We start from the raw sequence: 14,622 nt of genomic DNA on the forward strand, positions 1-14,622 counted from the left end.
TCGGTTCAATTATATACCCGACAATCAATGCAGTGCAAGTAATTTTGCACACTTTTAATAGATGATTAAGGTCTGCATTACTGAGTACACAAAAAGCTGCTGAAAAGTATAACTTCAGTTTCAAAAACACCTAAACTCCGTCTCATGGAGACTCTTCACCAGACTGTTTACAGGGAGCGGTTCCAAGCAAGTCTTGCCCAGCTGAGTGTCTCCACACTTTTCCTTGGCAGTGCATTTTGCCACCAGTGCGATGCAAAGCCTGGTGTTAGTTTAACGGTTAAGGTGGCTGGCTTAAGATCTTCGGGTCTTGGGTTTGAGCCCCTGTCGTGCCGTGAAATATCAGTTGGGTTGACTCAGCCTGTCATCCTTCCAAGGTCGGCAAAAATCAGTACCAGCTTACTGGTAACAGGGGTACTGCATTAGCGCCACAGCCACACTTCCAGAAAATGATGCAACCAGCAGCCTTAGGCTGCATACGAAACGACAAGAGCAACGCAAAAAAACAAAAGGAACTAGAAGGGCATCCGGAAGAGAGCATACCTCCACCACGTAATGCCTAATCCATGAGAACATATCGGGCCCAATAACTTTTTGAAATGTCATGCGATATCGTTTTTGAGCCCCATTTCTCAATGGTGAAGAATCACTTTTAAAATTAAATAATTCTTATATCCAGATGCAAATTCATATCTTCAACAAAATCAAAACAATTCTTCCTTGTCACACACCAAACGTGTCCACCAAGTTTCGTCCGAATCCGTCCACAACTTTTTGAGATATCATGCGAAATATCATTTTTGGCCCTATCTCTCAATGGTGAAAAATCACTTAAAAAATTCTAGGAGGCAGTTTCAGATCCAGATCTTCACCAAAATCTAATCAGTTCGCCATTGTCACACACTCAACCTGCCCACCAAATTTCATCCGGATCTATCCACATGCACACAGACAAACAGACACACAAGAAGAAGACGTCATGCAGAGCACGACACTCGCAAAATCCAGAAAACAAATTTGACCTCAAAATTAATTGGTGGTTGAATTCAATGACCAAATATGCAACTCCTCTTCAAAGTTCAAGTGAATCGGATGAAAATTGACAATGTTAGAAATTCGGCCTATTTTGACCTTTGCAGACCTCGAATATAATTGGTGGTTGAATCCAGTGACCTGAAATATAAATCTCCAAATTTCAAGTCAATCGGATGAAAATTGAGGATTTTGGAAATCTCACTTAAGTTGTTGGCCTTTGGCCTATATGTTGACCTTTTGACCTCAAAAACAATAGGCTTCTTCCTCATGATAAACTCCACCATGTGGTGAAGTTTCGTGAAGATAGTTTTAAAACTGTGACCTGTAGGCGATAAACAAACAGACAGACAGACAGACAGACAGAGACAGAATAACAAAATCGATTGACCAATATACTTTTCGATTTTGCAAGTAACAAACAGACAGAAAGGGGTGAAAACGCAACCTCCTTCACCTTAGGTGGCGGAGGTAATCATTAAAATATTGTTTCTTTTCAGGTTTTGGGTTATTGATTTCGGCAATGTCATCTGTATTTCCAAGATTTTCCAACATATGGCCTTGCATCTGCATTCATCTTGCCAGGACAAAGTGATCTTTCTTTATGTCTGGGTTCATTTTCAGCAATGTGGGATTGTGGATACAGCAAAAATATGTTGACAAAAAACATGTTTTGAATATTTGTTATCACCAGGATGCCTGATACAGAAGGGGATGGAGACAATATACATGTAAATAAGCAATATTTAAAAGATGCATTGTAAGTGACAATTGTTTGGCAACTGTTACATCTTCCCTCCCGACACTTTTGTATACCTGATCGAGGCTGACAGAAGAGCGAGAGCAGAATGGAAGGGAACAAAATAGAAAGGGAGAAACACCAACAGCAGAGTAGAAGTGAGAGTGAGAGGAAGATCAAGGGAAGGTGGGGGACGTGGCGGTGAACAAGCTCCACACAAGCTGAATGAAACAGCAAGAAGAGGAAGGGGAAAGCAGGTAAGAAACAGAAAAGGAACAAACCTAAAAAAATGAGATGAAGGAGAAGGGGGAAAAAAACATCAAATCAAATCACAACAACCTGGAACAAGAGTGCAAGTGAGCACAATATACGCCCGAACAAGAAGGTATATAAATAATTGTGCAACTACATGGAAAACAGCATCCTGGTTGCCATGGCAACCACTTTAGATGCCGAACGTATGTCGCGACACACCATCTCCACAGTCTGTACCTATGTACCAAATACGAAACGTGAAAGTTGAAAACTTTGGGAGTTAGAGTGTGGACAGGAACGGACGGACAGACAGACAGACACAGACAGAGATAATACGCCCCGATATATATATATATATATATATATATATATATATATATATATATATATATATATATATATATATATATATATATATATATATATATATATATATATATATATATATATATATATCGGGCGTATGAAAAATGAGTGCTTTGGAATGAGGTCATTTAGAGGCGAAGAGATCATAAGCATGGATGGGGGATGATCTGAGGTCGGCGTGAACAGTTGTATTGAAGCCATGGAGGGAAGAATGGAACTGAGCAGACTAGGGAAGTTGGTTCCACAAGGAAGAGAGAGAAAAAAAAAAAGAAAAAAAAAAAAAAGAGGAACAAATGAGTGGAGGTGAGCAGTGAGCCAGGATTTTGGGAGTTACACATGAAGAGGATTTCTGGCAGACCATGTGTACCCCACAGAAACATGGGAGGGACAAATTCAAGAGAGGGCAGATGGTCAAACACCAAAAAGAAGGTGGTGGAATACAAAGAGCCGCCAACATTTTTGCAATGTGAGAGTAACAAGCATAGACACTCAGCATTGTTGAGGGAGATCCAAATGATTTTGAGGGCCTTGCTTTCTACTGCATCAAGAAGGGCAATATGTGAGACAGGGGTGCCAGCACTCCATCAAGCTGTGAATGAAGGCTGTGTAGATTGTCAAAAGCTCAGATTGGCCATGGAAAGACCTTGCATGTTGAAGGATGCTGTCAGCAACTAGCTTTGTAAGTCATCTTGGAAATATGGTCTGCCCAAGGAAGATCCTGGCTGATGGTGAGGCCCAAAAGTTGAGTGACTTAACCTCTTCAACTGGTTTGTTTAGGAAGTACATGGGAGGGTTTTACAGATGGTCCTTTCGGAAAGAAAAGATGAGTGTGTGGGAATTTTCGGGGTTGAAAGGCATATTCAAAGTGTTGTATCAGCTCTCGATTCGATCAGGGGCTGCAGAGAGGGAAGAGGCTGCTGCCTCTGGCATAAGATTTCTGGCATAAGATGGAATCGTCAGTAAAGAGAGAAGCAGGATTTTCCAGGGAATCAGAAACATCATTTATGAAGATAAGGGACAAAATTGGGCCAAAGATTCTGCTTTGTGGCACTCCAGCCTTGACAGGGAGTGGAGATGAGATGACATGAGAGGATCCCATTAAGAGCTCCACTTCCTACGCGCTGACTCTAGGAGTAGAGGAAGACAGTGATCCATGAGGAAGTGGCCTTTGACACCATAAACAGAGGTTCGAGATCAAGGTAGTGCACCAGACTGTATCAAATGCTTGAGAGATGGCCCTGATGTCATGTTTGAGATTGAGGGATTCCATTCATTGTTGGGAAAGAAGAAGCAAGATGTCCGGGTCTTTAAAAGAACGGATGATGTGAGATCAGACCGTTGGAGAAAAGGAAGGATTTTTGTCAACTGCAATGATAGATTCCACAACTTGGCTTGCAATTGGAAGCAAGCTAATCGGCCCACAGTTCAGAGAATCTGTTTCTGCACCATGTTTGTGTATTGCACCTCCAGGCAGACGGAAACTGATCCAGAGAGAATGACTGAGTGAATGGAGCAGAAAGAGGATGAGCAAGAGCAGCAGGGCAGGTATTTAGGCCACATGCACCGACGCCATCTGGGCCCATCACAGAATGAGAGTTGAGGTTTATCAGAAACCCATCCACCTTCAAGTGAGAAAGACAGTATCCAGGAGCTGTTGGGTTTAAGGGGATAGGGTAGGTGTAAGGAGTGAGCAGTTGGGTACACAACATTTGGAAGCAAACACAAAAATTACCCCCGTGTGGGGGTGATGGTCATCTCTAAGGTTTTTTACTATCATAATCGATGAACCATTGCCAGATATCTCCTAAAATGACAGACTAGATAGGTTTTGAAAATGGCGACTTTCACAACTTTCATGACCTCGTGACCTCGTGACCTTGACCCTGACCTCGAATCCGGGAAAAAAATATGTCGTTGGGTATCACTCATCGACCTCTACCCACATACTAAATTTCATCAAGATCGGAAGTAAAAAGTTTTCTTTGTACTGGGAGGTGTTTTTGACCATCTTCCAGGTTACGTGGCGGCCAAACGGGAAGGAAATTCAAAAATCTGTCTGGTTAGACACAAGATAATATTTTTGACGATCAAAATCAATCAACAGTTGCCGAATATCTTGTAGAATGGCAGACTAGATAGGTTTTGAAAATGGCGATTTTTATAACTTACGTGACCTCGTCCCTGACCTTGAACCCGGACAAAAGTTATATCGTTGTGCAACACTCATCGACCTCTACCCACATACTAAGTTTCATCAAGATCGGAAAGAAAAGTTGCTGACGGACGGACATTTGGTCCGGCTTTATTTGGTCATTTCGGTAGAGATGACTTAAAAATGAGCCATTCGGCCTTCTCACGAGTAGAGTCTGCTGTGGTGCCATTTGAAGTGATGGAGTAGGAGCATATACCAGAGACAGAATTGACAAGGCACCACCAGGTCTTTGAAGAAGGAGACATGTTCGAGAGTTCAGCCTTGAGGATGGTCAGATGAAGTTTTCTGGTTTTCCCCGAGTGGAAACACACTTGTTCCAGTCTTTGTGGAATGATCTAAGCCTTCGGTCGGATTTGTCTTCCAGGAAGAGAAAGCATTTTGTTTGAAGGCAACTTTCTCACCACAGGATTCTGTGTAGCAGTGGCAAGAGGATAGGAAAGACAACTGCAGTCAAGATGGTATAAATCGATACAGAAGAGAAAGCAAGCTTGTGTGGAAGGATTCCCAGGCAGTTTAAATATCAGGAGAGATAGAAATGAAAGACCAGTCTTGACATTGAGTGAACTTCCAGATTATACAGTGCTAAGGCAGCTCTCTGCAAATAGCCATATAAATTTTAACTCTCAAGCACATGATCAAATAAAACTCTTGGAGCAGAAGAGGAACAGGAGAGGTTAGTAGGAGAATTAGTCATTACAAAGTCCAGAAGGGTTGACGTGCCATTGGGAGAAATCCGGGTCAGATATTCACCAATTGGGTGAGGCCCATGGAGTCACAGGGGTCTGTTGCTGCAATGCCATGGGTGGTTGAAGAGGTACCACCATCCAGCCTATTGACAGTTGAAATGACAACATGTGAGGAAGAGAGTTGGGATGAGTGGTTAAAAATTGGTCTATGTTGTCTGAGGGACGTGTAGATGGAGTCGTCTCTGTCTCACCTTCCACCACAGCCAAACTCTGTGCCCCTCCCCCTTTCTTCAAATCCTCAACCCACTCCCAAATCAAAGTCCTCAACTCCCCCCCCCCCCTCAAAAGCTTCAAAACCCTCAATCCCAACTCCATCCCCCCTCTGCCTCCACTCCCTCAACCCAACTCTGTCATCCTCTCCCCTTTTCTTCAAGTCCTCAACTGCTCCAAACCCAAGTATTCAACCCCCCTTCCACACCCCAACTCCTCACAACATCTCAATCGCCCTCTTCCAACTGCATGCACCCTCAGCCCCAACTCTCTCCTCCCCTCCCCATTTCTTCCTATTCTTAATAATGTAACACAGGAAACATGCCTGCGTTGTTCCTGTCCCCGTTTGTTCAGAACAATGTTAAAATTATATAAAGATGGAACGTTAAATTCACAATCACTTCCCCTTTCTTCACTTATCCTCACTATAATTCACGGATCAGTGTTTGTGTGTTTATTTGTCACGCGACTCCTACAGTTGTGGGCTGATTACATAGGATAAGCATGACCCCAATTAGTGTATAGGGGTGTTTTTATCTGTGCTGGTAGTCTTGGGGGGGGTGGGGGTAGGGGGGGGTGGGATGGACACAAATTCTCCATGTGAATATGAACCATGTAACCACCTCCAGGTGGGGGAGGGTTTTAAAAGTCTCCACCATTTACAGTAGAGTATTCCTGTCCCCACGTTTTACAATGTAGTGACGTTTTTTTAATTATAAGCAGTCGGTATGTTTTTACTTCATGCGCATAACTTCATTTGATAATACAGAGCTGTCAGTTGCCTATACACCACCCAAATAAAGGTATGCATCAGAAAAACGTGTTGCATGCTTGGAATAAGATTGCCCATAGGGCGGGTACTCTGCTAATCAATCTTAATTGTTCCTTTTAAACCCCTATCTTGTTGAACACTTCCTCATACCATGATGTTGTCATCCTGGGGTGATGTTTTCAACAGGAGGCGTACAGCAACCTCCGCAAGAAGGCACACAACTCCTTTTTCATTTTTGACACTGTATATGCCCAAAGCAGGTGGCGTTTCCTCGGTGACCCTCGAGTTCACATCTCCAGTTGCTGTTGTCACTGTAATGGAAATATTTATGGATGTCAACTGCTACATGATGTCCTGCAGCACAATCCACAATAAAATAATTTGGCAGAAACAAAATATTTTAAATAATAACAAAGTACAACAAAATCTTGCATGTCTGGTGTGAGCACCACAAGAAGGCATCACGGGCACTCGATGTGGTCCTGGAAAACCGGCTGAAAGAACTCGCTGAAGCAAATAAAAAGTGTGTTGAAAATGGAAGTGCAAAAGACAAAACTAATGATAGGGACCTTTGTACCAAAAAAAAAAAACTAAAAAAAAAAAAAAAAAAAGGAAAGTCATCGTCAGTGGGATCCAAATCGAGCATGTGGATAAACTTTTAAAATACTGTATGGTATATAGGAGAAAGTTTGTTCGTTTGATTGAGTTAAGTTTCCAAACCTCAAGGCTAATTTCCCCAAAAATTTGCTGGACCCCATTATCTTCACAAACGGAAGGTCAATGCCACAATAAAAACTTTCAATGCTCAATCATATTCATGTAAAAACACGAAATAACAGTGCCTTGGGTGATCGAGCATCTTGCTCGGCTACTCCCACCCCCTCGGCAGGCAGAAGGGCAGAGCTTTGAGTGCACCTCTGCAAGGTCGAGTTCAATGCTCGGTCCCCATTCTCCCTGAATAAATATTTAAATGCAATCAAACCTATTGTATTTAAATATTTATTTCCCATATGCAGAATAGATATTAAAATACAAAGCATCCAGTCTCTGTGGCAATACAAGGAGTGTAACAAGAGGTCACACAATCCTTTTGGACCTCAGGCAACAAAATGAGGCCATTTGGACAATCATTACCCTCGCCAGAGGAGAGGGCATTGCATTTGGGTCCGTTTGTCTGTCTGTCTACACAGAACTTTCATGTTTTCTCTGCAAATGCTTGTCGGATTGAGATGAAATTTTCACCATTGGTGTGACTACTCATCATGCGTGTGCAAGTTAAATAACTTTCTGTAAATCACCTGTGAATGTGTCCCATTTTTACATATGCTAGAAGAGGTGGTATAGTTTGTTGTGGAGCCGAACTAGGAAAGTGCAATTTGTGCATCCTCTCTGTTTAACCAGGCAAGGCCCGGGATAGAAAAGGGGAAGAGTTGTGTTGAATGTGTCGGCGTTCCATCGCAATTTTATAGAACCCTCTCACGTTCCACTCTCTGAGAACAGAAGGCACCGCATCGAACATATGAAGGCCCCGGAGGATGCGATGCAATTGGCAGCCTGAAAGGTAGCATGCTATTGGTTCAGGTGGTACCTTGGGGTGTGACTTCACACCCGTGGGGGAGGGGCAAAAAGAGAATGGTGTGACCATACACGTAGAGCAAGCAAACTAATGTGTGACATGGTCAGCTGGAGACCCCAATTGGTTAGTGCTTGTTTTTCTTTTAATCTCAGTGTGGGGCGTCACATGCAGCTGGCCACTGATGACAATCAGAAAAATTACCCCCGTGCGGGAGTGACGGTCATCTCTGCGAGAAAATATATAGCCTCCTGAAGGTAGGGCAGTTTTTGCAAACTTTGAAGTCACGTGACGCGAAAACGAAAGCGAATATCGAAAATCCGGCCCGACAAAATTTAGATATTGTCCCATACATTATATGCCACAATCAAATTCAAGATTGCTTGAGAAATATAGGAGATAGATTTTGAAAATCGTCATTTTCGCATTTTTTGCCAACTTTGAAGTCACGTGACACGAAAACGAAAGCGAATATCGAAAATCCGGCCCGACCAAATTTAGATATTGTCCCATAGATTCATGTGCCACAATCAAATTCAAGATCGCTTGAGAAATGGCGGAGGAGATAGAATTTGAAAATCGTCATTTTCGCAACGGACGGATGGACGGACGGACGGACCGAAGGACATCTACACCCATATTATTAGGTCATGCTCGAAGAGATGACCTAAAAAGCAAGGAGTAGCAGGAAGCCCAAGACCAGAAGTGGTTCCAGGGAGGGGCAAAGAGGTCTAAGAGCCATCGGCCCATTATTGCCTGCAGCTGCAAATGGGCACCAGAGGCCTGAAAATTGATATTGGGGCAGTCTTGGAAGGATTTGGTCCCCAGGCTGAATTCAGACAGGGTGGGGGAGGAAGGGAGGGATATTGTGGCTTGCCTAAGCTGAAATTATCCCCATGGGAGATTGGGGTGCACCAAGCAGCTAGGGTGCTGACCTGGTAGAATTGAAATGTGAGGCTCGACCATGGTAATGGTTTGGGCCAGACTCCATGGGGAGCCCAGTGGTGGCGTTTTGGGACAGTCCATCGGTATGGCAGGTTATAGTCTCGGGCCAGTGGGGTCACCAAATCAGTGGGGGGGGGTAAAGTCTCTCTCTGGGGGTTTTAAGGTGGTCCCTCTTGGTCACCTGTGAGAGGTGTGGTTTGGAGGACCACTGTGCAGAGGTGTGGCTAGACCATGCCTAGGTGGTGGCACCACCAAGGTGCAGCGAGGGTCTGAGGTGACCACTGGAGCATGCGGTCCAGTAACCTCTCCCTGAGGTTCTGGGACAGCCCATTATGTGGCGACTTGCCATGTTGCACTGGTCAATGGATGCGGGTCAACCGTCAGGACTGGATTTAAGTACCAACACCGGATGACCAACCAAAGCTCATGGAAGAGCGAGAACCTCATTGTCAAATTGAGAGCATGATTGGATAAGGTCCAGTGCCCTGCACAATCTTCCACATCTTAATGGGTCTTTATGTTTGGGAAGGAGGGCCCTGGGAATTATTGGAATGAACAAGGGAAGAATGGCTCTAACAGGTGCCGCTAGTATTGACCAACCAGCTCAGCATGCAACTAGGAGTGGGACTCGCTGGGAGTGTCATGTTCGGTCACCCACGGGGTAGGAAGATCCTTGGCGATGATTGTAGGCCATGAGAGGACATGTCTCGACCCCCTTCGGTGAAGATACAGCAAAGGAAGCTGTTGTAATGTTGGGCGGTGGGATATCTGAGGAGGAAGCAGGGAAACCCTAAAGTTGGGACTTTATGAGATACTGTGGGCACCATACATAAATAGAACCCCACCAATGTATAATATTAGCTCCCTGCTGCCTACGAAGAAATAAGGAGATAAGGGGAAGTGTCATGACCTTTCAGAAATAAAGATTATTGTAATGTGTTGTGTGCAATTCCAGTTTAAATGTTCCACCCAGACACAAGCACTTCTACCATGCTCTGAAGGGCATGGGCGCATTTGATTGGCTCGGAAAATAAAAAAAAATTAATAAATCGCTGCAGCTGCTGGCATCGACTGGTGGATGTGGTCATCGGATAATCAATGCGATACCCCAACTGCCATTTTGTAGACCTCAAGATACCAGGAATGTAAACGTCTCGGAATAATATGTAAATATGAGAATTTCTGTTTGTAAAATTTGAAACAAAGCGAGTTGAACGTTAAGTTTCGTGAGGCAAGGCAGACACTGTTTCATCTTCCACGGTCCCTTTATGATTTAATGTGCAAGGTAACTAGAATGTGTGTGTTTGTGTGCCAAGGCCTGAATCATGGTTCCATTGATCGACCTACACGTCAGTCTGCGTGGGTAACACTCCTGCCCCGTCGTGAGGATCACCAGCGCAATGAATAGCATCATTATGGCATAGCACAACTTCCGGTGGGAGCGGGTATTACAACATCATGAAAATCATAACAAAATTATCAAAAAGGTGTTTTTTTTTGTTAATTAGGTCACAATCCGAAAAAAGTAGATCAAAAAGACACAAAACAAATATCAGGTGCACAACTTCAATGCAGGTACGTACATGCTATTATATAATGCAAGTCCATCTTGGAAGACCAAGCGGTGTTTGTCTTTAAGATCCTGCATTGGCAAAAATAAAAAATAATATATATATATATTTTTTCAGACCGCGAGTTGACCATGACCTTTCAACCGGAGGGGTACGATCTAAACTAAATAAAAAAATGTGCCTTGATCTAGGCCATTTAGTGAGGACAATTTTGTTCTGATCAAACCTTCGTCAACTTTTGGTGAAAAAAGTTAAAGTCCATAATTGGGTCATGACCTTTAAAACAGGTCAAGGTCAAAATGTCAAACCCACATACTTTGTATTCCCATTATTGTTGGAAAATTTCATTCTGAAAGTCCTTGGCCAATGGCAGAAAAAAAAAAAAGGGAGAAAAATCCGAAATGGTGGTTTAGTACTCCCAAGGGGAGCAAGACCTTAACCTTTCGCCAAGAGGGCTACGATGGCAAATCAAGTATAAATGTGCCGAGCCCCAAGATATCGAGAGAGGGTAATGTTGTTCCGATCAGACAAACTTTAGTTCAGTTAGAGTGAAAAATGGTACAATGACTAATGAGGACATGACCTCAAAATTAGGTCACCCACATATCTTCGATTCCATTAGTGATGCAAAATTTTATTCCAAAAGTCCATGCTGGCTCGAAGATACAGCTTGGAAATTGAGTGTTGAGAGTGCAGGAAGAATTATTATTTTTTCTAAATGGTGGTTTAGTACGCCTGAGAGGAGAAGAAACTCAATGGTTCGATTAAAAATTGCCAGCACCTATTGTTAAAACAAACCTGACAAAAACAATAAGCCTTCATCTATGTTATTGGAGGAGTAGGAGGAGGAGGACATTGGGACCATACTCTGTGCAGAGCGTTGGTGCTGCTTAAGCAGTCTCCTTGGCTATTGAGCACAATCCTGGACGGGTCGCCACTCCGACACAGGATACCAGCATGCTGGCACTCATTTAGCCGACCTCGGAAGGATGACAGGCCGAGTTAACCCCACCAAGTATTAATTCAACAGCGGAGCGGGATTTGAATGCAGAACCCGAGGATCCAAAGCCCGCCACCCGAAACGCTAAGCCAACACCAGGCATTATGTTATAAGGGGAGGCTTAATAAAAGAAAATGGCAATGGCTACAGAAGTTGTAGTAACAATATACCCATAGCATCAACATGACACATCAGTGTGCTTTTGACATTGTCTGGCACCCTGCCCTACTAACCAAACTCTCTTCCTATGGTGTCCAAGGCCATCTCCACTCATGGCTCGCAGACTTCCTCTCTTGTCGCAGCCAACGTGTGGCCCTAAATGGAGTTCTTCATCCCCTCTTCCTGTCCAGGCTGGACTTCCTCAAGGCAGCGTTCTGGGCCCTGTTGTTTTACTGGTTTTCACCAATCTCTCTGACTCTCTAGAAAATCCTCTTTCTCTCTTTGCTGATGACTCTACCCGCTGCCGTACCATCTGTCATCCCTCAGACCGGCAAGCAGCAGCTTCTTTGCTCTCTGCAGATCTGGATAAAAATCACAAACTGGTCCAACACGTGGAACATGTCTTTCAATCCTGGCAAATCTCACACTCTCACGATGTCTCTCTGAAAGGACTGTTTGGAACCCCCCTCCCCCTCCCTTTCTTGGTTGCGCACTGTGGAAACCAAGGCATTTAGGATCATTGGTATCTCCCGCTTTGAGGCTGTGTTTGGGCCTTTCACTCTCTCACCACAGGCAGGCCGGTAGTCTTTGTCTTCCACTGTCTTCTCTCCGGTCTTGCCCCCCCTGTTGTTTGTGGCATGCTCCCCCCCCCCATAATTCCACAGGGCGCTCAAGGTCCGCAAGCAACTCCTTTCTGATGAAACTGCCAAAATCACGAATCACTGCTCACCTTCACTCTTTCATTCCTCTTTTTCCCTACCTTTGGAATAAACTCCCTCAATCTGTTCAATCCCAATCTTCTCTCCAGGTCTTCAAAATAGTTGTTCACCACCACGTCTTATCTTCCCCCATCCAAAACCTTGATCATTTCTACCCCCGTTAATCCACCTTCATATCCTTCAAATTCTCTGCTTTCCTTCCTGAAAATCCCTGTAATATCCATCTTGTATACCCCATGTTTCCCACCCCATCCCTCTCCCTTCCACAGATCTCCTAATGTCTCTGCTCCCCACTGTTTTGGGCTTCCCTCGCCCACCCCTCGTCTCCTGCCCCCCTTGTTGTGCGTTGTGTGTTAGCTCTCATACAAGCCTCGACAAGGTGTCCAAAAAATAATATTAATAAATAAAAACACCACACAATCAGCATTTCTCTTTGTTACCTAATCATGATCCTAAATTTTGTGCAAAAAAGTAGAAATTCAAAACAAGTGAGTTATCCTCACCTGCTTGGCCGGTTTAACTGGTCCACCTGGTTTAACAAGGGAGGGAATTTCCAATACAACCATTGTTGTAACAATAGCAAATAAACAAGAAAAAAAAAATTCTCATAGCCGGATCCAGATTTTCACCAAAATCGAATAACATCGTCCTCGTCACACACAAAACCTGTCCTCAAAATTTCAGCCGGATCCGTCGCACAACTCTTCGAGATATCCTGCACACACAAACAGATAGACAAACAAACAAACAAACAAATAAACAAATAAGGGCAGAGAGGGGTGAAAACGTAACCTCTTTCACCTTCGGTGGCGGAGGTAATAATTAAAGTGTTACAGATAAACCCAATTGGCACGCTGAACCGGGACCAATGGTTTTGACAGCTATTCTTACATGGGCAGGTACAGAGGAGAGTTCACCAGAACTGTGCGCCGCCAATGAGCATGGTCTTCCCTGCGGTGAAGCATCGGGAGGCGCGATGCAGGATGGTCTTGCAGTCTGTGCAGATGCCAATGATGTTTTGCAACCGGCTTGCCCTCCAGACCCCTTCCAGTCTGGTAGCCCCTTCTCCACCGGTTGGCATGCCCATGCACGTCTTGTTGCGCATGATGGTTTATGGCAACCATTATTTATTATTATTTTTTTTTTCCTTTGGCTTCGATCCCCTGTCTCTCTCCTAAAGGTAAAATTCCATCCTGAGTGACTTTCCAAAGGTACCACCCTCCGTCCCAACATACTGACACCACCCTTTCACTCCTCCTCCCCTCTTCCTTCCCATTCAATGACTTCACCTCAACAACAAAGCAATCATGATAACCATACCTGGCTTACATCACTTGCGTCTAAATCGCAAGTTGATGCATTCACATACCACACACAGATTATAATCTGTTCAAAACAAATACATTTCAATCTACAAGACAATGCTGCAACAACAAAAACAAATGCACCCCCTACCCCTCTCCAAAAAAACATTTCCAGAACACAATGCTTGTTCAACCACCACAAAGATAACCACCGGTCGTAGAAAAACAAAACAAAACAAAAGAGGAATTGTGCAAAATAAGAAGTCACTGGGCACATTTGCTCAAGTTGCCACAATATAAAAGCCGTTTGTTGAAAACAATCGCCTCTCGATTGTACCAAGACCGAAAGATATATCTGCTTTTAATGTTGTGCAACACAAGCCACACATTGGGAGCAGTTCCTTTAAGTACCCTACCACAAAAGAACAAACGACAACATAAAAAGAAAAACGAGGAAGTCAAAAACAAATGAGACGGCATCAGAATGTTGACCCACCTGGCCCTGGGAGTTTTTACTAGTACAGCAAGTACAAAGTGCCAACTCACACCCACACTACCTCGACCTCGTTGCACATTTTTGTCTGCCAGTTCGGCAGGGCTTGTTGTGGAACACGTTTAAAGCCTTGCCATGAGACAAACCTCCATTTTGTAGCAGCACAAGGAAAGGAAAAACTCGCACGTCACACCTGTTTTTGGCAGCATTTTGTAAAGGCAAGAGTACTGTATCAGTTAATAATTATTTAATGAAAGGTTGATGAAGCAGCAATTTGCTTCTTGGTCCAGCCAGTTGCTGATGTTCCTGCATTGTTGCAGCTTGGTAAATGGTTGATATTTGGAGGTTCGGGGGGGGGATAAAATGTGGATGAAGACAAAGTAATTGGGAGCACAATTTGGTGTGAGGAGAGGGGTGGTGGGAGGGGGAGGAGGAGGAGGAGGAGTGGTGGGAGGTGGAGGAGGAGGAGGTGGTGGGAGGTGGAGGAGGAGGGGTGGTGGGAGGTGGAGGAGGAGGGGTGGTGGTGGGA

General features: G+C 44.1%; 1 protein-coding gene across 3 annotated transcripts in view; it reads right to left on the reverse strand.

Moving 5' to 3' along the window:
- LOC147023637 (lysosome-associated membrane glycoprotein 1-like) overlaps positions 1-14,622 on the reverse strand; it is a 97,729-nt gene that overhangs the window by 81,854 nt on the left and 1,253 nt on the right. For all 3 annotated transcript variants that reach the window (XM_085889271.1, XM_085889270.1, XM_085889272.1), the window contains one exon: positions 6,480-6,640. In XM_085889271.1, the coding sequence (XP_085745397.1) occupies positions 6,480-6,640 (161 nt within the window). The remainder of the gene's footprint in view (positions 1-6,479; positions 6,641-14,622) is intronic.

Source organism: Eptatretus burgeri, chromosome 7, assembly GCF_056783735.1.
Source record: "Eptatretus burgeri isolate ZD-2024b chromosome 7, Ebu_testis_v1, whole genome shotgun sequence".
Classification (NCBI taxonomy): Eukaryota; Metazoa; Chordata; class Myxini; order Myxiniformes; family Myxinidae; genus Eptatretus; species Eptatretus burgeri.